Source organism: Aptenodytes patagonicus, chromosome 10 (assembly GCF_965638725.1).
Source record: "Aptenodytes patagonicus chromosome 10, bAptPat1.pri.cur, whole genome shotgun sequence".
In the NCBI taxonomy this organism is placed as follows: domain Eukaryota; kingdom Metazoa; phylum Chordata; class Aves; order Sphenisciformes; family Spheniscidae; genus Aptenodytes; species Aptenodytes patagonicus.
This window is the reverse complement of record NC_134958.1, coordinates 907108-931940: the sequence shown is the minus strand read 5'-3', so window position 1 is coordinate 931940 and position 24833 is coordinate 907108. Positions and strand designations below refer to the sequence as shown.

At 36.1% G+C, this 24833-nt stretch overlaps 1 protein-coding gene across 3 annotated transcripts in view; it reads right to left on the bottom strand.

Annotated features, from left to right (window-relative positions):
* Positions 1-24833, bottom strand: part of WDR72 (WD repeat domain 72) — a 125038-nt gene that overhangs the window by 59805 nt on the left and 40400 nt on the right. For all 3 annotated transcript variants that reach the window (XM_076347737.1, XM_076347738.1, XM_076347739.1), the window contains one exon: positions 18419-18624. In XM_076347737.1, the coding sequence (XP_076203852.1) occupies positions 18419-18624 (206 nt within the window). The remainder of the gene's footprint in view (positions 1-18418; positions 18625-24833) is intronic.

Sequence of the window (24833 nt, the reverse complement as noted above, 5' to 3'; positions counted from 1 at the left end):
AAGATCCACTTACAAGAGTCAGTTTCCTGCCTTACACATCTGCAAATTCAGAAGAAAAACATTTCACATTCCTGCTGCCCTTTTCCCCATACAACTTTCTGTGCCTGTGTATTCCCAGCATGACAGAATTTTTATGACAGAGCTTCTGCAGGCTTCAGAAAGCAGGAAAACTTACTAGTGGGGGCACAGTAGAATATCAGCCTCTTTTGCTGCTTCCTTACTCCTTTTTTTATTATAAAAGGACTGAACCTATGTACCACCCCATGAAGAGTCTGCAATAATAATGCTACCAGTGACAGTTAATGATGAATATTCAAATTTTAAAAGGATGATCTTAACGTTTCAATAAAACCTATTTTCCTCATCAATTTTAGTTTTTAGCTGCATTTTAAAACATAAAATCTGAAACAATAATTCCTTTTAAGCAAAAAAAAAAGATATTTTGTAAATATTGACTCTGGGCATCATGCATTTTTCAGAAGATTTTTTTTCATAGGAAATGCAATATTATATAGAATCACAGAACTCTCAGAAACGTTTACTGGAAGAAGTGTCTGTAGGTCATCTCATCAAACCTCCTGCTCTACAGACTTTCATGTCTGATATTTTTATGAAACCCCTGGTATTTCAGAATTCATTTTCTGAGGAAAACACCCATGACAAATATGCAATTGTAATTTGGAACAGAAATCCTATTACTTCTGCATGCAACTAAAAAAACATATCAGAAACTGAACTACATGACAGAGCTGAATCTTTGAGAATACTCCAATAAATTTCCATTATAAAGACAAAACTCTAAATTTTTGTCTGAGAGAGACACTCCAGATGAGTTACCTTCTTTCAGAGGACTCATCATGCTGCACTACCAAGCGGCATTCCATGAAGGTACCGGGAGGATCATCCAATGGTAAAGTTAAGCTATGAGATTGTGACACAACATCTTATATCAGAATCCTGCTGTGTCTATTAAAGAGGTATCTTTTACCTTCAGAGGAACAGCAGACATGAGGGAGCATCAATTCCTCATTGATGCTTTTGCCCTTTTCTTTCAGCGCTTAAGACTGGTGTGTTTTTATTGTCCCGCGCAAGCCTACGCTCTCAGCACTGTGTTCAGTCTAGCTATTTCACCTTTACAAGCAAGCACGTACAAGCAGAAGGACAGCATCAAGAAGCAACTTTTCAGCCCAGCGATACTTTTGCAAACAATCATGCCAGCTTCCATACCGCAGGTGATACAGACTTTTCTAGATCACTATGTTAGCTTTAATTTTCTTGCGATAATTAGAAATATTCCACTAATGCAAAGAACTGTTTCTGTTGAAAACAGCTGAATCTTAAAAGAAACCATCAAGTGTTAGTAAACAGGGCAACACAGCTGGCTTTAACTTGAATGCAATGTTGATTAACTCATCTTTCTCAAGACCACTCCTTACCTAACTCCTTTTACATTACAATGATTTTATAGGATTAGCTATTTTCAAACTGTTAATATTGTAGTTACGAATAACACAAGGAAAAAATTTGACTCTCTATAACCTATAAGTTATTTGACTATTTAGTTTTGGGTAATAATATAATTTGGTTTTCTATTATTTAGAGAACGATGCTCCCACCAGATGAGGATGCACTCTAAATACATAATCTTATTTAAAGATCTCCATAGGGAGTCATAAGTAAGAGATTATAACTGCTTATTCAGGTTTTCTTTTTATCCCTTTCCTTTTTATAAAATAATACATTGTAGTTAAGCACTAGGATTATTTTAATCTTTAATTATGCTGTTTCCTAATACATAGGGAGAACCCCATGGAATGCAAACACTGGAATTCACAAGCTAGCTTTGACGTTAATAAAAGCTATTATTATTCGGCCTATCATTTTCATTTTCTCTGTTCTATACATTTATATTTGGTTGATTAACATTTAGAAACCTTTAGGAAAATCACCAAACAAAGGAAAAATACTGTGACAATGTCAATCTGTTGAGGCATCTGGTGATGCTACTGTGTGTGAAGCCACAATAAATGTTTATTGGCAATATGAAAGCTTATTGACATTGATCCTAAAAGCATCTACCAAGTTATCTTAGCTCTCTGCCATAGGCATTTCATTGCAATGAAAGAAGGTGGACATCTAAAGCTTTAGACATAAAACACTATTCAGGAAATACGGACAAGCTATTCTCTGTAACAGAAGATGACAGAAAATGGAAGGAAACCCATAAAACTAACTATGAACTAGGGAGCTGGGAATAGCATTTCATGATGGATATTGAAAAGCAGATTAACAGATATTTACATTCTGTACTGTGCCTTTCCTGAAGTTCCAGAAGTATTTCACAAAAATAAATCCTACTACATTCAGATAAATATAGCCATTATCTTTAATTCTTTTTCAAATGTACACATTAAGAGTTAAGTAACTCAGTGTCAAAAAACAGGCTAATAACAATAGCAATAACAAAGCATAACTTGTCTCTGAACCACACAGTCCAACTTTGAGGCCTCCCTGTTGCAAACACACAGGCTTCAGTAATGAGAACATCCCCTTTTTCCTTCTTCTCTGACAATTTTTGCTCAACTCAGACTCAGTTATCACAGGATTGTCTTTCAAACCCAAACTGCTTAAGCGGATAGTACTGTATATATCCAAGTATCAAGCCATTCAAGCCTTACTATTCTCCCAGTGAATTTCAAATGATCATGTCAAAAAAGAGTTAATTTAGTAATATAGAGGCTTCCTTTAATTCTGCAAGTTAAATGACCACCACACTATGATGTACTGAACACAACCTACAGATTTTCATAATCATCATTTTGAAAGACACTACAGAGGCATCTTCTCTAGCTTACCACTGCTAGTTTTAAATTTTATTTTTGACATGGCCAGCTTTCTGATTCCCTATTTACAGGTCTCTCCTGACCACCAATGTTCCATCTACTTTTACTATTTAGCTGAAAAACTGGGAAGATTTTTTTAAATTATTTATTTTTAAAATCTTCTGGAAGCTATTACAGAGAGGGCAAACTGTATGACTTTTCACAGCTTCAGTAATTTTATCCAGATTTTCAAAGCTGATCTTTGTCCTCTTTGTTGTTGTCCAAGCATATGAATCTAAAATAACTATAAATGTTAAGGTTCCCTGCTGTAGTTCAGTTGTGGAAATTAGCAGAATATGCTACCTCTTTTTGTGCATCACCAGCAGTAAGTCTAACAAGGAGTTACTCTAAAGGAAGTGTATGTTAGTCAAGAGAGAAAACTTTAGTAATAAGAAAAGTCATTGTAAATGTAAAAATTGTCATGCTGAAGGCTAAAACCAGGTGTTTATTATCATGATACAGCTTACCACTTATTTTTGTTGGAAACTGAGAAGTAGGAAGCACTTTTTAAATTTTAGTTTGCGTATGCATGCATTATCTCAAAAGTAATCTAATAGCACCATGAGCCATTTCAGTTAAAATATTAGCAGTCCCTAACAAAAACTGATGAATAAGTATCTCATGAAGCTTCTATAACTATTACATCTTAAACACTTCCAAATCCCAAATTAAAATAGCCTACTTTTTAATTTTTTTTTTTTTTTTTAGAATTAACAAATCACTGTTTGAAGCTGAACACTTTAGTAATGAGGCTAGACCTCCTTTATTCAAAATAAAGCCATTTGTGTGCTGACAACATTCCTGCTTAACAACTGGAACTTAGAATATTTTTACTGCTTGGAGAGATCTGCATTGCTTGATAAGGCTCCCTACAAGGCCTTCACCTGTAAGCTTTAAAGAAGCAAGAAGTCTGGCTACAGACCAAAATTATATCCTGAGACTCATGAACTTCTTGTGCATTATCTCTGACCCACAGCAGAACAAGCTTTCTACATCTAGGAAAGAGCAGGATTCAGGGAGGCTTTGAAATGGCAAGCTATATTCCACGCAAGCCAACTATCACCTCTGTAATAGCTTCCTAGTTTGCCACTGAAGATGTTTGAGCCAGGACAAGACAAGAGCTAGAATAGAATAGACTATTTCAGTTGGAAGGGACCTACAACCATCATCTAGTCCTACTGCCTGACCCGTTCAGGGCTGACCAAGTTAAAGCATGTTATTAAAGGCATTGCCCAAACGCCTCATAAACACTGACAGGCTTGGGGCATCGACCACCTCTCCAGGATGACTGTTCCAGTGTTTGACCACCCTCTCGGTAAAGAAATGCTTCCCAATGTCCAGTCTAAACTTCCCCTGGTGCAGCTTTGAATCATTCCCATGCGTCCTATCACTGGATACCAGGGAGAAGAACTCAATACCTCCCTCTCCCTTTCCCCTTCTCAGGAAGCTGTAGAGAGCAGTGAGGTCGCCCCTCAGCCTCCTTTTCTCCAAACTAGAGAAGCCCAGAGTCCTTAGCTGCTCCTCATAGGACTTTCCTCCCAGCCCTTTCACCAGCTTTGTTGCCCTCCTCTGGAGGCATTCAAGGACCTTCACATCCTTCTTAAAGGATGGAGCAACAAACTTTGAAGACTCACTTTAATTGACTTCTTCTGCCATGGAATCCATTCCTGCTCCACAACTTACAAGCCTATGCTTCTACCTCTTTTCTTCTCCCTTTACACATCTTTACCAAACCACCTTTGCACCCAAGGAAAAATTTGCCCATGACTATGGGAAGGGGGAGGCGGGGGCTATCCTTACTGTGGCCCCCAAATACATAAATACATGCCATTATCTTTAACAGGTTTAAGACAGACATACCACATAAAAATTTCATGGGAAGTACAATTCAAGTGTTATTTTACGTAGCTGCCTTCTCATCTCTAAAGGCTTTTTTCCACTGGGATCCAACTTGTTCTAGGAATGTTATTCCACTTAAAATACACACTTCCATTAGCTGGCAGGGATTCCCGTACTGTTTCAGCTCCTCATATATATGTACTTTCTCCACACACCAGCTTTCTTTACCAGATGCATTTTATTGTGTGTTTTGTGCTAAAAACAGATTTGACAAGAATGGTCTTGACGTTCATTTTACATAACGGAAATAAAGTGGCAAAATCACATGGTACATTTTTAGAAGGCAAGCCAGACTCAAAATATACTTAGACATCACTTTGATACCACTGAAAAGAAATTGCTCAGTTCTCACAGCGTGGGTAGTATCAACTTCTACGTACAACAAGTCCTGAAGTATTAAACATGACTTTTTCTTTTTCTTTTTCTTTTGGCCTTCTTTATCCATTGTGCTCTCAATTTATCCCAAACATAACAGGATAAGAGTGACAGAAAATTGGCCCCAAAGTTCCCAGTGCCTGCAGAATGAATCATGCTGCATAAAGCATAAACATGAGCTATTCTGCTGATTCTAATCAGTTTTTTAAAATTATGTAATATTCAAGAAGTTTGTGTTCCTTTGAGCTTTCTCTTGTGAGAGAGTATATTTTGATCCATTAACATTAAATAAGTCAGAAAAAGGATCAGTCCCCTCCTTTATCCACTACTTGCTGCCCGCAAAGGCTCAAGAAAATGTTAGCCAGAAATTGAACAACTTATTTTTAGGTGAAATTTTAGATGGATTTGGGGGGATGGGGATGAGCTTAATTGAAGTATTGTCAAAGGAGATTGGAAGATTCTTTCATTAACAGAAGCTGCACTGCCTCTGAATTTTTTGTAGTGGGGGATTTTCCTCTCTCTTATTTGTCCAAGTTTCTTTGGCAGATTTATACTTCTCTGTTTTGACAGTCATTAGACTATTGGCTCTTAATGCAGGCCGAATACAACAGCGCACGTAAGTACATGATAAAAGTCTGTCAGATAAGCAAGACTTCCTCTTTCAAAGAGTAATCAGTTCATTATTAAGTATACTTACTATAAAGAAATCTGCTAATTTAATCAGCAAAATAACACCATCCTACTGTCTGCTCATGTGTATTCAATGAAGACATCCTGCAAACAAAGTACATGTACTTCACCCTTTCAAACAGGTATTTTTAAGCAAAACCCAATACGGAATCATTAAAACCACTACATCTTATAGTCCTTAAGAAGTTTCTCAATATGATAATTTCTGAAATATCACAATGAAGTTTGAGAATACAATATCAATATGCTTCTTTCAGTGAAATTAACACTTTGTCATCTGTCTTTGCTGTAATCTGACTTTTAATCACTCTACAAAGACAATAGAAACTTTAAAGAGCATTTACATGTTTGAATCACTGTTCATTACTTCTGTGGCAATCAATAACATTGACAATAAACAGGATTATTTGTTTTTTAAAAACTAAAACGTGAAGTACCTCAGTTACAGAAATGAAAGAGGAGGGTGAGGCAGTAGAATTTGCCAACCAAAATGCATTGAGGGCTAAGAATTTCTGTGTCTTGATCATGCCAGTCACTGGGATGTCAACAGGAGTTCAGAGCTCCTAACTTTTCTCAGAAACATATCTCATCATTGGTCTGGCTCTAAGCTCACAAAAAATAAGCATGTCACACAGCTGCTTGTAAAAGTTATTCAGCTACTCCTATCCTGTCTCTTACATTTGTACTTCATGGAGCTGGGAGAACTGTTTTAACTGAAGCATGGCTACCACACATAGGGGTCTTAAACATTAACTTACATTGCCAATGACGGCTCTATTCTATTCTCCATGATGCTTTATCCTTGATGGTAGGAAGCAATAAGTGGTTTGGTTTTGTTTGTTTTGGGTTTGCAGGGTTTTTTTGAATACAGAATAGCTTAGTAAATGTCTTTACCTGCATAGGCATTTTTTTCTCTTTAACCTTTTTAAAGAAAATAGTAGCACTACATATAATATACACAAGAGAAAATTATGTTTTGAGGACATGTTTGCAGGTGCTCTCACGCATAGTTTTGCAAAATAGGAAACTTGTAATTGTCTCAGAAAACAAATACATAAACAATACACAAAATGGCTGGCACAGTGTAAATTAAAGCATTAAATTCATTTCTAAATCCTCTGAGCCCTCGGTTGCTAGAGATGGTAGTCGATAGTAGTAAAAAAAATTGCCTCCTTGAAATGTGCTTGGTGGACAGCAGCTTGATGATTGGCAGCACAAATAGAAGACAAACGAGAAAGCCTTCAATCTGCAGCTGATGCACAGGAAGAACATGGGGAGCTGAGTTTACAATAGAGAAAACATTACCAAGCTAATGGCACAGGCAATCATTTGACCACCATGCATCTCTGATAGCAGCAGGGCATCCATTTTCAGTTAAGTGTTAGAGTACCTTTTTGCTTTCTGACCACTGCAGGGGTAAAACAACCTAGTGCGTGAAACCCACTGACTGGTAATAAATTACTATATTGGATACTTTTTGTTTTCTTTCAGCAATGACTTTACTGTGTATTCCTGCTATCATTACCAATTAAAGTGGAAATCGCGTTAGCAAGCTATATCTAACTGTATATCAGTCCCCATGCTCCAATTGCTTTGGCAAGTATCACAGGGTCAAGAGGCTCCTTTGACCTTTATCAGCTAAGTCTCTCTGACCACTCACTATTTGAGGCAATCTCAGCTGAACAGATGGACACTTTTGCAGACTCTATAAAGCTTAGAATATAAAGATAAATGAAATTGTGTTTGGGGCTTCAAACTGGTTTATGAGCATAAAATATTGTTAGCAAGTTCCACGAAAATCTCAGATTTCAAATAGCACATCTTAAACCTATACCATGAACACAACACCTCTTTATCTACTAGAAAATTGTATTTCTTTGTTGTAGCTTCTACAGATAAAACTAAAAACTTGATAGAAAACTTACATGTCTAGTTAGTACAAAGTCACTTCTGAATATCGAAAGCCTAATTTAATTACTTTAATCATTGAAAGACAAGCAAGAAGAAAATTTAATAGGGCCTTTTACCATGACAGTCAGTTAGAGCAGCATACAGCACACAATAAAACAGATCATTCAGTGGAAGAATACTAAAACAGTTGGATACTACAGAGCATTCAGAGAAGGCCTGGACCTTCATTTCAAATTTCCCTATCTTAAGTTTCTTAAAAGCCCTTACTCTTTAATACTGCACCAAAATTTTAGTCATACTACATAAGAGAAAGCTTCAAATTCCCTAGGTGATGCTTGAATAACTGGTAATAATTAGACATAAAGAGTCTTGCAATCATATTTATGTATTTGTAACTGAAAAACAATCTATTGTTCAACAGTAACATTGAATGGTCTTTTGTTTGAGCTAAATCACATCAGCAAAGCTGCCTTATTAAGTTCATAATCTTAAGTAACAAATGTTATTGTTATAACCACGACAGTTATACAGGCTTAACTAGATTTAGTGTTGAAAATTTCTTAAGTTGGATAAAACCATGGGGGTTTTGGGTTTTTTTTTTGTTTGGGTTTTTTTTTTTTTTAAGCCTAGCTTGATTTTCAGAAGAATAAATTCCCAAGAGGTAAAATTCTGATCTATATCTTTCTGCAGGATGTCATGGATGTTTCACAGGAATACTGCCCCAAAACATTTTTTAGTCCTTCATTCTAATATCATCCCAATTCAACCAACAATTCAAAACAGTCTTACTAACAATGAACCCACTGTCATTTGCAAATACACAGCTATTGTCTTTTCTTGCTCAGCTAAAAGGACGAACAATCCAGTGTATGTGCAAAGATGCATTTAGTTAACAATAGTTACAAACAGCAGGTATGTAATTGAAATAGCTCTTAAACATACACCATATGCCATCTCTAAAAGAATCCGCATAGGAAGAAAGGATGCAAATTATCAGCTACACTTTCATCTCCACGCAAAGACCATATGCACCCTTCTAATCCAATATCGCTCCTACCAGCAACCCACACATGGACATTCCTATGTCTAACTCTGCCTACCTCCTGGAGCTTCGAATTTAGGGAGCGCATGAACAGTTTCTGTCACTAAAAGGATCCATGGCCTCCCAAAGTGGGCAGACAGGTCAGGCCTACCCTCTCCAAAGCAATGCTGGCCTTATGCATAGGGTGAGGATCATATATAGTAAAGCTGTTAGTATACCAAGGTCATTCATATTCCTTACCCTCAGACACTTGTCATAGGACAGAGGATCCTCTTGAGGGGGGCATTCAGAACTTTTTTTCTTATTAATTTTCCCTTTTTAAACCCCAGTATATAAAAGAACTCATATATAAAGAACTAAGTGTAAAAAGCCTGGAGTCAATAGTGGTGCCCCAGTTTGCTTTCACATGCAATCTATGCTTGACCTGAGGCTTCATTTGGACAACGCAGTCCCAAAGGTGTCAATTCGTAATAAGTTTTCCCACATGAACTAGTTTAAATAAACTGCTTTGAACTTGCCTTACATTACTTTTATTATATTATTCATTACAATTCTGGTCATATTACTGAGGATGCCCAGATCCTCCTAAGGATCCATTTCCCACACAGAAAAGGCTACCATATTTTTTGAGCTTACATCACCAATGTTTGTTTATCAATTTAAATGCAACACAAGCAGAGTCAACCTCCTTCCCTCCAACACTATTATCTCTCTTTTTTTACTCCCAGTGGAGAGCGTTACTATCTTTGCAGCACTTTGAACAGTAATTCTGGCATCGCTCCTGATGAGTCTGTGGCACAATGTAAGTAATTAAGCCAAGGAGTCTTCAAAGCTCAAGCTGTGCGATGAATAGACTAAGCGACTGGATAACCCCCCCCTTTTTATCATGTATGGAAGACCACCATCAGGCAGATTGTTGGCCAGATGGATCTACTGGGCATAACAAATTTTTAATTGTTCAGAGAGAATTGCTAACACATCTATTGCTCAATGTAGAGACCTGGTATGAAAATTAAGTGTTTCTCATATTTTGTTTTCATGTCCACACTGTCTGTCTTGTCTTTCTATCACAAATACTGAACTTAAATTTTCCATTGGATTTAATGCAAGTGTACATATAAAAGTGATCCTGGAGACAAATCATAACATGATATCAAAGAATAACTGGTAAGTAAAGCTAATATACAGAATATTCTTCACATTAGCTTTCAACAGCAGGAAACAAGTCTACATTTTGTTTTTCAGAAAAATATTTGAAGAAATATATATGATATATAGACAACTTTGTACAGACAACTTTTGCTTTGCTCTACAATTCATATCACTACCTGTCTGAGCACAGTCTATCACAAAGGCAATTCTAAACACAATACCTTTAACAAAGTCTCTTCTAACATTTTTATTACAGAAAAAAATAGAAAAATGAACTGGAGATCCACCCATCTCAAAATAAGATCCGTCTTTGACACAGACAGTGTCTGCACCATGAAAAGTTTAGATGGAAGGGAAGGATATTTTTAAATGAAGTCTTATTAATTTATATACTCAATATTTAAATACTCTGTCTTAATATATTAACTTATCTTGAATGTAGAAGTAAATTCCCTAACCATATCTTTAGAAATATATAGGGATCAGCGATGGGTGGTAGCCAAAACATTTTCAGCCTTGCTTAGCACTTAGGAAGAAAAGCCATAAGATGGAACATCCCCCACGTTTCCTAGATCATCAACTGGACAAACAAGGCTACAGCAATCCACAAAACACAGACTACTGACTTATGGATCTAGGAATTATTATACTGAACAATTTACTGGATGAATGAACATCCAAATATCTGTGAGAATAATGCTGAACACAGAGATACTGCCAACATGACCTTAGAAGGAGGGTAAAAGCATGAGAATATTGCTTTGTCCTAAGAAGGATTGATGTATATAAAAATTAAGTTACCAGCCCATGGCTGGCTGCTGACTCCAACTGAAATAACGTATTTGCCCAGGGCTGCTCTGATAGTGCATTTCCCATATTGGATTATAACAGTCCCACCCATAAAATTTATCTGCGTAAAAAGTACTAGATCAAATCATAAGCGAGTGACTTTCTACTACAGAAAAAGAACAAAAGAAATCATGGGATTAAATTCTTAAACATTAAAATCCTGTCTACCCTAGAAAATGTCGTTCTTAAAAACTCAGGAATATGCAAGCTGGACATTCTTCAGATCCCGTATCATTCTAGGATGTATCAGGACAGCAGAAAATCTCTGTATCCATACATTTCATACTGTTCTTTCCTTGAGAGCTATTCAGTCTTACTGAAGGCAGTAGAACTGCATAGGCTTCCAAGAGGACAATATTTGCAAACATTCTCAGACATATCTGGTTGGCTGATTCATCCTTTCCCATAAGTATTGCGAGAACCAAATCTGGCCATCAGAACAAATTAAGGTTTGAGTATTGATATGTAGAAAAACATGTCAAGAGAATGGAAATGTAACTACTGCTGTGGCTTTGTTTGTTTTAAATTGAACCACAGTTTAGCTTAGTATTTTATTTCTGCTATGTAACTGAAACAAGAGATTCAATTAGTTATCAGAATGAAGCTAGCAGATAGCAAGTCTTTCTTTTGCAGAGGTTTGGCATTGCAAGTCCTAGTTCTATAATTGCATTTAAGGTGCCAATGTATTTCTGAAAAAGCCACTGCTCTTTTTTTTTTAGTAGGTGTGTGAGGCAGAAACCTAGGAAAGTCTCACAGATCTGAATTCCTGTTGATACTTTTCTTCACTAAAACAATACTAATTAAACTATAAGAGGCCAGGAACTTAATGTTTAGAATAGAAAAGATGATTATCACAACTGTAAAGATTCCACCATCCTCCTGTCATGAATGGTGAAGAATTCTCAAGAACATCACTGGACAATGTGAAAATATAAAAGTTATAACAAAGATGTAATTTATTTTAGAATTATTAGAATTAGGTAGAGCACTTACAAGGAAAATTAATTAGGCTGATCTACAGAAGAAATCGCATCTTAGGGACTAGAAAGTAGTAAAGGTCAAATGTGAGACAGGAAAATTCAAACTGTATATGACTCCACACCCGGAACTAAAAGAAACAATCATAAGCGGAGAGTAAGTTACAATGAACAGCTCTTCAGTAGGATAGAAACATACTGTTTCTATCCATAAAGATATATTCCTAAAAAAAACAAGTACAAACTTTGCTACAGTTCCCAAGGACAGAGAAGGGAATTGCAGCATGACAGTTGAGGTATGGGAGAGGAAGACAGCAACAGCTAGGTTAGCTTCAATAAATGGTCCTTCAATGTGAAATACTTCACAAGGACTATTGATATTGACCTTAGAATTATTTCTAGTAGGACACTGTAGCACCTGCTTTAGCTTTAGCACAGGGTCCAATTAGTTGTCTAGGCAGGGAAAACAAAAATTTTAAGTCAGTCACCTTCAGTATAACAACAGAGAAAAAAGTTTGTAGAAGTATATAGAAACAGTGTTGGAAGCATTGAAATAAATAGTTAAGACATTCTCACATTTCTGTCAGCCTGTGGTACTTACTATCCACATGTGCAAGAGTAAAATGTGCTACAGTATCACAAGGGCAGCTTTTTGCTTTCATTTTGCTTTGAGGTAAATAATGAAGAAAACACTGAAATCAACAAATTCTTGACTTGGTGGACCAATTCAGAAAACTGCAGTAACTTTCAGCAAAGCTGACACGTGGCCCAAGCTATCGATATCTCTCAGGATCATGATGCCTTTTTAACTTGTATCAATTTAGTCTCATAACTCTAAAGTTATTACTTCACTGTAGTTATGTTGCTACCTTAGTCCCTTGATAAAGTACTTAATTTGAAATTCCACAGGAAATGTAGTACTGAAATGCTTTGCATCTGAGTTACAGGAAATATATATACACACACACAGACCCCTCTGTTTCTTCACTCATTTTCCTATTACACTTAATTAATATACTACTAAATATAGCTTCTGAACACCAGTCCCAGTAAAAAAAAAAAAAATAGAAATACCCTGGCAGCAACAACATAAAGGTTGCCAACTTTAAGGAGAAGCATTCTACTACTTTGTTCTACTTTGTTTTTAATAATCCACTTCATACAAATGATCAAGATCTGTAATTCCTCATAATAATACTCTAAATATTACAAAAGGAAAGAAATAAAAGGAATCCATGTCTAACATACCATTGCTTATGGTACTACTCCTGATTTTGTATTTGATAAGTATTATTTGGTATTTGTGCTTGTACCTTGTTTCCATTTTTCTATCAACTTTTCCATCAGTAAGATTTAGCTAGTAGTGATTTTCCAGGCTTCCAATAACAATTTATTTTCAAATTGCCTCCTTTACTGTTCTAAAACAACTAATTGCTTTTGTCCTACAGTCTTCATTTGTCTTTTATTTATTCTGTGCAGCAACATAACAAAGTAGATATTTCTTTTATTATTTATAATTTCTGTACATTCTTGTTTTAAGCAACTACAAAAAATATAAACTTTGGCTTTCCTACTAGGAAAATACCTCTGTTTCAGAAGCATCTTGCCTTTACATTTTTTGTTTCCAGCAGAATATGTATGCTATTACATAAGTGAATAATAAGTTCTTTAGAACAACTAATACTAGGTACATGTCCATTTAAAATGTTTAAAATGCATTTACAAGTGTTATAGTAACTGGTACTTAACTACTCTGGTCATAATAATTTCTAATAACTGCATAAATCAAAAGGAATTTTTACAGATCTTGTGTAAACCGTTATTTAGATAGTTTGACTCTACTTTCTGCACCTTACATTAACACTCAAAGAACAGTATTTTAAGAAATTGTTGAGTGAATATATCAAGCAATAAATATACCTAACATTCCTATAAAAGTTCATATGTAAATATGAAAATACATTTTTTTTCCCCCCCTCATCTGTCTTGTTTGTCTTATACACGCAGTATAAATCTCCCTTTTCTGGTCTAGCTCTTCAGTAGTACAATTCAGCAGCCCAACCTTTAGCAGTTATCGCACAAATTTTAGAAGCTGCTCTTCCTCCAACATTTTTACCCAGAAGAAGCTCTAATTACATTATTGAAATCACTAGAAATATCAGACATATAAATATAAACACAGATTTACATCCAAATTATTTAAGCTGAAAAGCTAGGAAACTTGCTAACATGAAAGCTTTCTGGAACATCAGGAAAACAATTCCCAGACACATCCAGCTTTTTATGCGCATCAATAAAATCTTCATATGACGCACTGAAGCATCTCAGGTTTTTTTTTTTTAAACCAGCTTTTCACACAGCCCCAATTTTCAAATATAAGTATGACTTAAATGTACAATGAGAGCTAGTTCCATATAAACACCATGAGCACACAATCTAGCATGTAGTCTATTGTAATTAAGACCAGTGATTCAATACCTATTGCTACTGGCCAGGTATCATAGCAACCTTGTGTCACTGAATACTGCTGGAAAACTGTTCAGCACCAGCAAGACTATGCTTCAGGAAAATCTACAATGGCACTACAGATTGTCAACATCTGTGGGGGTTGTTACAGGGAGAACAACAAAGAAGTCTGCTTTAAAAAACCCTACGCTTAGAAAATTGACAGGTATGCTACAGTAGCACTACAAAAAGGAAAAAGAGAGAGAGGGAAAGGAAAGACCATTTTTTGTCATTAGTTACATAACTTATGCACCCACATCCTGATATCCATCCATATAGGCTGAAAATTGAAATAATGCTGCATTACCACATTGTTTATGTATATCCACAAAGTACTGCCTTTTTCTTTTTTTTGTTTTTACTAAACACAAGCATCATTCATCACCAACACTAATCTGAAAATAAAACAGACCCACTTTTAAAATAATATTTAAACTTCCACAAATGAACTCTAGATAGTCTTGTATAAATCTGCAAAAAAAGAAAAAACAGGTTACTATGAACAAGAACCCAATATTGATTTTTCTGCGGTGCAGTAAAGCATCTCCATTCTATTTGGCTGCTGTCAAAGCCACTCTTTAACAGCTGGAGTCAAATTGCACTATTTACAGCAAGAGCCCTTGTCAAGTGGACCATAAGTATTCTAACAATACACTATTCAAATGGCACTTTGCCACACAAATTGCTGACTTGATGAATACCCTGTGTCAATGACTAAGGCCAATATAAAAGTTTCATTTTTATGAGAGGTTTTACATTCACATATTAAGTAAAGCTTTCTTGAAGAACTATTAAACTATATATTTTGGGTCTTTTGACATTGAAAATAATTAAAATCTGTTTAAATATATCAAGGGGATTTGACAACATTAATATGGATCTTGTGTTAACTGCATTTGTCACACTCATCTGTTATTGGTACTCCCACTGGCACGTGCAGCACAATAAAAGAATTAAAATGGTCAAAACACCATGAAATCAAAGCATTCTGCTTTTGTATCTGTGATTTACATGATGACAAATGTTTTGAAAGAAAGCCTTTGAAGCTGGACTGCTGTGTGAGGATATTTTTCTTCTTTCTTCTTGGGATGGAGTAAAGAGAGACCATTACTTTGCAAATGTTATTTTATCTTAAATATATTATTAATGATAAGACAACTTAATAATAAATATCAAGAAAAAATACTGAATCTTTTTGTGATCATGTGGATCATCTCATTGTACAAAATAAGGATCACTCAAATGTAATACCAACAGGACAGAATAGCTACCCCTCATTTTTTCTGTTACATAAATCTTCTAATACTGAATTCTTAAAAAAGAGGTTAAAATTGACCACTTTTTTTTTTTAAATAGAAATGTTATTAACAATTTAGTGTGTTGTTAAATTTCTAATACACAATTTGCCAAAGAAGCAAATTGACAATGAAATACTCATTGTATACATGCATACTAAAACCTTTTGATAACCTGAAAGTTTCACGATAGTTTCATCTGTGTGGTCATTATACGCTTATTAATATGGTATGAAATATTGAACTCTCCGATATCCACAGAACTCACTAATTTCACGGGATCTGGATTTCAGGAGACTATTTCAAGATGCTAAAATACAATGACCCAAAAGAGTCAATAGAGCACTTTTTGAAAAACCTAGGAAAAAAGTTTCTTGCATAAGAACTAAGAAAAACAGCAGACTTCATAACAAGCCTTCATTTCAGCAATAACAAAACAGTGTAAAAAAAGCCACAGAGCTCTACGCTCCTTTTGTGTAGCCCGCATTGGGCTTCTGGAATAGCATTAAGGGGATCTCCATTGTTATATTCTTCCCAGGTTCAGCTACACCCTATACACTTAGCCTCCAGCATCTCCACACCAATATACAGAACCTGCTCTAATGGGGATGGATGTGGGAAGAAGTGCTGGATGTCATGGATGACAGACTTTTGATGAATGAAAAGTGGTTTCCCAAGTAGAGAACTTCATTTATTAGGAAAATAGACTAAAATAACATGACCATAACGACAAAAAGCAGGTGAAATTAAAAAAAAGAAAGAGATATTTTGACAGTCATAAGGAAGTCTAAGAGACATCAATAATATTCTGTCAATAAAAAGTCTTCATTAGGACAAGATAATTAATGAACAAAGTTTAAACAAGAAAATGGAATATTTTATTGAGAAGTCAGAGCAGCTGAGATGTATGTCTGATCACGACAAGCGCTATAAATTATTACAACTCCATTGCTGCCTATTGTGATATTACTTCCAATTCAAGATCATGATAATCCCCAAAGCATGTTAAACTCCACACTTCAGAAGTTACCAAAAACTATTTTCCCATATTCCACAAGCAGCACATTTTCATTCCAGCCACTTTGTTAAATCCATGCAATTTTCAATTTAATAGGTATGACCAAAACTACACACCAGACACAACTACTATAACTTTTTCTGTTGTTCCTCTTTAAAAAGGCAGGAATAAAACTATTCCTTTTAATAAACTAACAGTGAGACCAGATTCTGTGTCAATGGCCAGCTAGTACACCATCTGCCCCACAACATGCTCAGCAGGATTACGCTTTAATAAGACTTTCAGAAAATGGGATCAAAAAGAACTTGAGAAATCAGACTAAGGTTAATAAAAGGTCAAAGATAAATATTAAGACTTAAACAGCAATCATTATAAACTCAAAGTTACATGTAAAGTTGTAGGTACAATAAAGAAAGACCAGAAAAGAAAATTCAATAATGAGGACTTGGATTAAGCTGTACTTTACCAGACAGAATTTTGGAATATCCAGTATTTCATTTACCATAATTAATTAAGCCAGAAAAAGGCCAGAGACCATTCTGAAGGCTGTTTTCACGTGTGAGTTGAGCAAAAACATTTTTCATGTTCCCATACTTGTGGGAAGGTATTTTTGATCTACATTCAAGGTTGAGGAATAGCAGACATGACTTTCTCCGTTTATTGCAGAGAATGGAATTCCCAAACCCCATTAATTAAAAAGTGGTAAACATGAACAAACAACATTGAGGCCCTATTCTTAAGATACACTCGTATCAAGAGCTCAGGGAATATATTCACTCCTGATGCATGAACAGGGTTTTCAGAAAAATGTATGCACCATTATCTTCCAACCTGAATAAGGTAATAGCTACCTCGTTGAACTTGAGATTGTATTAAATTTGAGAGAGCTTTAATAATTGGTTTTACATTTAGCAAATACAGGCTTTTTAAATATCTACAAATAACTGATAAAAATATAGATATATCTAGGCCACAAGCAAGTAGAATGACTATTGGATTTTCAACCTTACTTCTCATTATATGGTGTCTCTATACTCATTTTCTCAGCTTTAACAGCACGTTAACACTAGTTTCAGTATGGTATTTCCTTCTATTACTTTTTGAAAACAAAAAGAAAGAGCACATCTTTTTCATCAGTCACAATTATTTGGTTTAATGACTTCTGTAAAGAGATTGTTAGATAAAGCCAAGTACAGTGCCTGGCCAAATCTCTCCTGAAGACTGTCATACCTACTTGCAGCCTAGTATCTCACAAGAACATCGCCATCCTCTTTTCAGCCAGTAAGGTGCCAAATTTAATCGCACTAATATAAATGTAAGGCACTTGCACTCTGTGTTCTGTGATGATGTTAACAGAAAACAAACACCCAGTAAAAACTAGCACTGAATGACAACAGGAACCTGCAGTTTCATAGAAAAGCAATAATGGAAAGGCCAGTAGCATTGTGCCGTGATGTGTTTTTTCTCAAGACATACATCCGAACTGGTGGGTTCAACTGTTCTGAGGGTACTACTAATAGGTGCAGTCATAAGCCAGAGGCATAAGGAAATAGGGTCTAACTATGGGTGCTAAGTCTGAGAAAATCCTTCTGAGATGATCTACTGGTGACCTTGCATAAGGCACTCCCCCCCATCTTCCCCATTTGTTCTATGAAATGGGGTTGAAGGCATAAAAACCTGAGCCAGTTGGAACAAGGCTTTATAAACTTAAATCCAAGCCTCCATGCCACTTATACAGGGCTACACATCAGTGAACGTGAAAGAGTAAAGAATTTGGATCACAACTCATTGCTCTTGAGAAACACTCTACTCTTCATTCTTACCTTATCTGAAGATTTTTCTGTATGGGTAAGATTGTAAGAGACCATGCCATGCTTATAAGAGCTAAATGGTTTGTATCCAGCATTTTTATTTCTTTTTGACTCTTGAGATACAGGAAGTAGAGCATCTGCCACAAAGTATTCTGAATCTTCAATGGAAGTAAGAATTGCTTTTGCTGTTTCACCTGTTTCATGTCGTTCCAGCGTGCCTAGAGAAACACAAGAGAAGTTGTAATTTTTTCAAAGAACAACACTATTTCATATTTCAGCCTAAGTATCATAGTATCAACATAGTACATTTAATGTGAGCAGATAAATTATGAAACATTTACAGATGAGCTAATTCCTCATCTCTGGACCTTAAAAATGTAATTTTACACAACAGTATTCTACAGCATTACTACGTTAAAAATATAAAGCCTTATTTCTGAAGAAATCACTACAGCAAATACCTTAGATTCAGACCACAAGAAACTTAAGATTTTTATATAATGTGTGAAGTCAGATGCAGTTTTCAAAAGGAGCAAAGGAAATTCAGAAGAATAACACTTGCCCTAACTCTGTTCAAATCAGCGTCATTTGTTTTTTTCCTCACAAAGCCCTCACAGAGCATCTATATCATTAACAGTGTAAACAATAACACATTTATGTAATATTTTAGTGCTGTCCTCTAGTGTTCTAGATTACAAACAGCAAGGGAAAGCTCAAATTTTTCCTTCCATTCCTAAAACCCATCTTTACCTCCGACACTTTTTAAACACCTGAATATACTACATGTAGCTTAGTAGTCAGGAATATGAATACAACGTTTCAGAGACTCTTTCATCACTTGTGTTGCTCTAGGCAATCCGATCCCTTTAACTGTTATACCCAGTTATATTATTTTAGTAATTTTATTTAGTAATAATTTTAGTAATAGTACTTAATGTGTAACTAACATTAAAGATACCTAAACTGAGCTTAAACGTGTTTGAAATGAGCTCCTATTATATATTATACATTTCCTATAGGAATTAAACTCATAGAAATTGCTGAAATGGCATGTTTCCTATAAATACCAGATAAGAGACACATGAAGGATTTTAAAAGTATTAAATATCTGCTATAACGCGAAACGTTTTTTCCCTTAAGTTTGAATTCTTTGTAGCCTCAAGTAATACAACATGAATTTTCCCTTTCACCGCTACCAGAAAAAATGTGTAACATTGAAGTTCTATCAGTAACACCTGCTAAAAATATTGGACTGGGATTGAGGGATCTCATACAATAAGTGTTCATGTGTGTATGTGTGTATAAAATCTCTTTATCTGAAATTATTTCTCTGAAACTCATCCATTCCTGTTCACTGTAGTTACTTATGTCACCTCTGTTACTTATATGGCCAAGAGTCTTTGAATTCAGAGCAGAACAAAGTAATGCAACTGATTCTTTGTCACCTACAGAATCGATTGTATACCATAGATGATTACAATATTGCACTGAAAAAATAAGGATTAGCCCCAGTTGTTTTTAATACATCATTTTCTTCATCCCTCCCCAGGATTTGCAGCGTGTCAGGGATCATTACAGAACTGAATATTTACTGGAAGGTAAGCAAGTTGCCCAAAGATCTTTACAGTTGGACTGTCTACAAACACTTCAAAACAATGCTGGCTACAAAGCTCCCAACATCGCAAGATTTCAGTATTTCAGGAAGACAAAAACTATATTAATAGATGCCTACAAGGAAGGATTGTACAATTCATGCTAGACACGTGAGTAAATACACATTCTTAAAAATATTATAGTGTTTGCAAAGTTAAGAAGTTTGGAAATAATACAGTCACACAGCTAATTTTATTTTGGCCTCTTTCTATATGCAATGTAGTCTTTCAAGCTATAAGCGTGTCCTATTTCCCCACAGAACTCCCTGCATCATTCAGAGCAAAAGATGAACAAATGTCACCAGGGAAGAAGTAGTTCCCCCTCATTGTTAATTGTGAAGGACAAAGCTTTCTCTACGACCTTCTGCGGCAAGGCCGCTATGCAGGGAATATTTATATGTATACACACACATATGTATCCATCCTTGTTTTCTGTATCACTTTTGTCTGTGCAATTCACTACTAGAGTACTCAAGTGCTTCAGAAAGACTGTTATCATAATATCCCTGTGAAATTACAGGGTTTCATGTTATTTTTATGGGCAAGAAACTAAGGCAGAAATTACAATAGATTTTTAATAAATCCCAAGAATTTGGGGGGCATGGTATTAAATTTCAAGGACCTGATTATACATACTCTTTAGCATTAGACAGAACTTCAAAAATTCAAAACAGGTTTTGTTAGCTCCAGATGCATCTATGAGTGCCTCAGCACCAGTCATCCCTCAGAGCCAGACTATTCTGTGGAATAATCTTGTGGATATGTAATAGAATACACTGATTTAAGGCTATCATACTACAGTGGCAAAAGAGGATAAAACCATTTTTCCAACAAAAATCAAGATCTGAGTTGCCCAACTTTTTATCCTCTGATATATGCATATACACTCGAGATTAAAAAAGAAAATATATTTAAGACTTGCATTATTTTCCATATATTAGAGCTTCTTCCCTGGCAACAGCTTCAGAGCCAGGTTTTCAACTTCTGATTGAAGGACAAATTTTTAGTTGAAAGAAAAAGAAACAGACCAGAAGAAGCGGTAAAGTTACAGAAGATGGGGACAGCAGCATTTCACATTTGAAGACCGTGGCCTGAACGGAATAAACAGGCAGTCTTGATATATGTGAAAAAAAATTGATATTTTATATATTTCACACACACACCCCTCTATCTTATTTTCAACTGCTGACAGATGTGTTTCTACATATTATAGACTTATGGATGCAAACTGAGAAACAACTGAACAGGTTGTCGGGTTACTGAACGCTTCTGCCACCAAACTCTTTTCTAAATGTCAGTGTCGGGACCACACTATAGCAAGTATACCATTTTGTATGTGTAGTTTGGAGAAGAGAAAATTAACTTCTTATCAACCGAAAAAATCCCTTCTGGGTTCATACTAGGCAAGAAATATGACTCAGCCTCTCACATAGAGGAGGTAATTTTTTTTTTTTTAAAGCATGTTTATAGACAGGAACATTGAATAGAAAACAATGCCCTGGACAACAGCTTAGTTTCTTACTGACAGAAGGCTATGGTATCATAAGATCAATTTCAAAAACTAGAGTTCCATCTCTAAATCATTTATCATTCACAACAGCTATCTCAAATCCCTTATAAGTAGCACCTTCTAGAAGATGGTTCCTTTCTTAAAAACGTGCTTGCTTGCATATACTTCTTAACTATGGATCTCTGTACATATATACGTACAGATTTGTGTGTACATCTGGAGCTGCAATAAAAGGGCATAAAGTGCATAGGAAAATGATTGTGATGGAAGAGGGTGGGTGATCATGAAAGTATTACGAAGTATTTATTTTATCCAGTGTACTTTACACTTCTGAAAAGTCCAAAAATACTCATTTGCAGAACAGGTGGCAGAGAGAAAATAGAGATCTGTATTCTGCGATTCCTGAATATGTCTTTAAGAGAAACAAACGGGGCGGGGTGGGGGGGAAGCAGGGAAGGGTGGAGAAACCTGTCTATGTGACAAAGACATTCTGACCACTGCAAACAGCCAAAAGAATACTGGGGCAGCGTGGTCATTATTCCAGAAAGAGTTATTTGTTAGGAATATGTTGTCTCCGATTTTAAAGGAAAATAAAAATACAAAGAGTAAGAAAAGACACAGCCTGTACATGGGAGTACAGGAAAGAGGACAGAAATAAAAAAAAAATCTCAAACCTGAAGTATTTTAAACACAAACATGCCCAAAAGCTTTTGATTGGGGAGCATAAAATAACAGTGGATGAAAGGGAAAAGATAGGGTTTTTCTATGTAGCAGCAACACCGCTGCCATGACCCCCTACTATACATACAAAATACAGGAAAAGAAAGTCTTTATCTCTCTCAAGCTGTGACCATAGCAACCAAGTCTCAGGAACAGACAAGAGTGGAGTATTTCACTCTCCTGGGCAGCTTTGGACCACCAGATGTGACTGGCTAGAGACTGTTACAACATCTTATTCTTCTTCTGGACCAAGTACTACAAATGGTGTCTCTTGGTGTTAGCGCTGCCCACACAGTTCTCCAGGTTCCGCTCTTACTGAATGATGTATTTTTACTGGGGAGGTCATGCACATTATCCTGCCTCAAGACAAGGTATTCACTGACATCACATGACTTGTCATATCATCAAGCTCCAGTGCTTTCTGTTTGCTGTCACAGCTAAAGTATTGAAAATCCTCAATATTGCAGTGCTGCTGTGACCTAGTAACTCAGCTGAATCTTACAGCATAACAGCGATCTGTGAATGAAAAACAGTTTCAGAATTATTTTATTTAAAAAGAGCACGTGGTCAAGAACAAATCCTTTTGTTTACTAGTAGCCAAAACAAAAAACTCACCTTTCAGAACAAGTATAATCTGTAATATTAGCTGTTTTATTTTCTGTCAAGATCTTCCTTTCCATAAATACCTATTTCACCTGAAAAGAAACTCCCATGTTGTCCTGGTTTTGGCAGGGATAGAGTTAATTTCCTTCCTAGTAGCTGGTACAGTGCTGTGTTTTGGATTTAGGGTGAGAACAAAGTTGATAACACACCAATGTTTTAGTTGTTGCTGAGCAGTGCTTACACTAGTCAAGGACTTTTCAGCTTCCCATGCTCTACCAACTGAGGAGGCTGGAGGTGCACAAGAAGCTGGGAGGGGGCACAGCCAAACTGGCCAAAGGGACATTCCATACCATGGGACGTCATGCTCAGTACATAAACTGGGGAAAGCTGGTTGGGGGGGGCCGCTGCTCGGGGACTGGCTGGGCATCGGTCGGCGGGTGGTGAGCAATTGCACTGTGCATCACTTGCTTTGTGTATTATTATAATATTATTATTATCATTTTATTTCAATTATTAAACTGTTTTTATCTCAACCCACGAGTTTTTCTCACTTGTGCTCTTCCAATTCTCTCCCCCATCCCACCAGGGCAGGGTGGGAGTGAGCGAGCGGCTGTGTGGTGCTCAGTTGCTGACTGAGGTTAAACCACGACACATGTGCTTTCTTCTATGCTGGCAGAGTCAGGCAAACAGAAGTTTTATGTTCCTCACTAGAAGATGCTTGTATTTTACAAGTCTATCATCCTGCTCTAAGACAGTGGTCAAGCACTTCGCTTGAAAAATTTCTCCTAACTGCTAGTGCTACCACTCTAATAGTGAATGGCCCAAAACAGATGGAACAAACATTGCATTAAGTAAGCATATACATTTCCAACCAGTATCAAGACAAAAGTAAATGCAATCTAACAAATAGTAACCAGATAGATCAAACAAAAACCCAGCCTATTAAAAGCTAATAATCTTTAAAAGGCTATTTTACATATAGGAATATATTAACAGTGGAGACGCCCTGTGACTACAGCACTGTATACAGGAGCATGTAGAGTGTCTTGGCAGACACTCCATAATGATTTTTGCATTTGGAAGATTCTGTCATGTAGTCCAACTGCTGTACGTTACTGATGTTCTTCAGAATATACACTTCCAGAATAGCATTAACAAACTGTCATCAGAATGCCCTTCAGCTAAAGAAAGCAGTGATGAACAATTCAAAGAAAACTACTGGAATATCATATATAATGCAGGTTTACATATGTAGGTAAAAAGAGTAGTTCTCCAATGCAGCCAGTCCTCATCTCGGGATATGTGCTGAAGACACAACACCCCAAAAGAAGGGACATTAAAACTCCCCTGTTCTCCTCCTGACTCAATCTAAGCTATTCTAAACAGCAAAGGACAATAATCCTGTAACAGGAATTGCTGAGATACAGCAAATGTGCTAAACTGGGCTGAACAGAAGTGGCCAGCTCTGAACTTGAAAGTGATGTGAACAGATTCTGTCTATTTCTTTCTTACCATCTGAACATGGAATGAGGGTGAGAATCCATTCCTTCATGTCTGGAATGAAAACCCTCCCTGGTATGAATTCTTCTGTCTGACTACACTGACCACATCAATCAGTTCTCATTTCCACTCTTGTTTTTTAAAATGTATATAATCTTACTTCATTATTAATAATAAAAAAGAATGAAGATCAACTATCAACTGTAAAACACACATCATTTTAAACGCAGACACATACAGCTAAATTCCATACATGTTCCACCTGGTATACATAAAGTACGTTAAAGTATGCATGTGTATGTATACATATGAATATAAAGATACCTGACTATTCTCAGTACAGAAGAGAGTGTCCTTAACTTCTGCAGATTGGGCAAAAGATGACATTGTTTTTTCTTTTTTTTCCCTGAGACAGGCTTTTCCAAGCTCCACTACCTTTTAT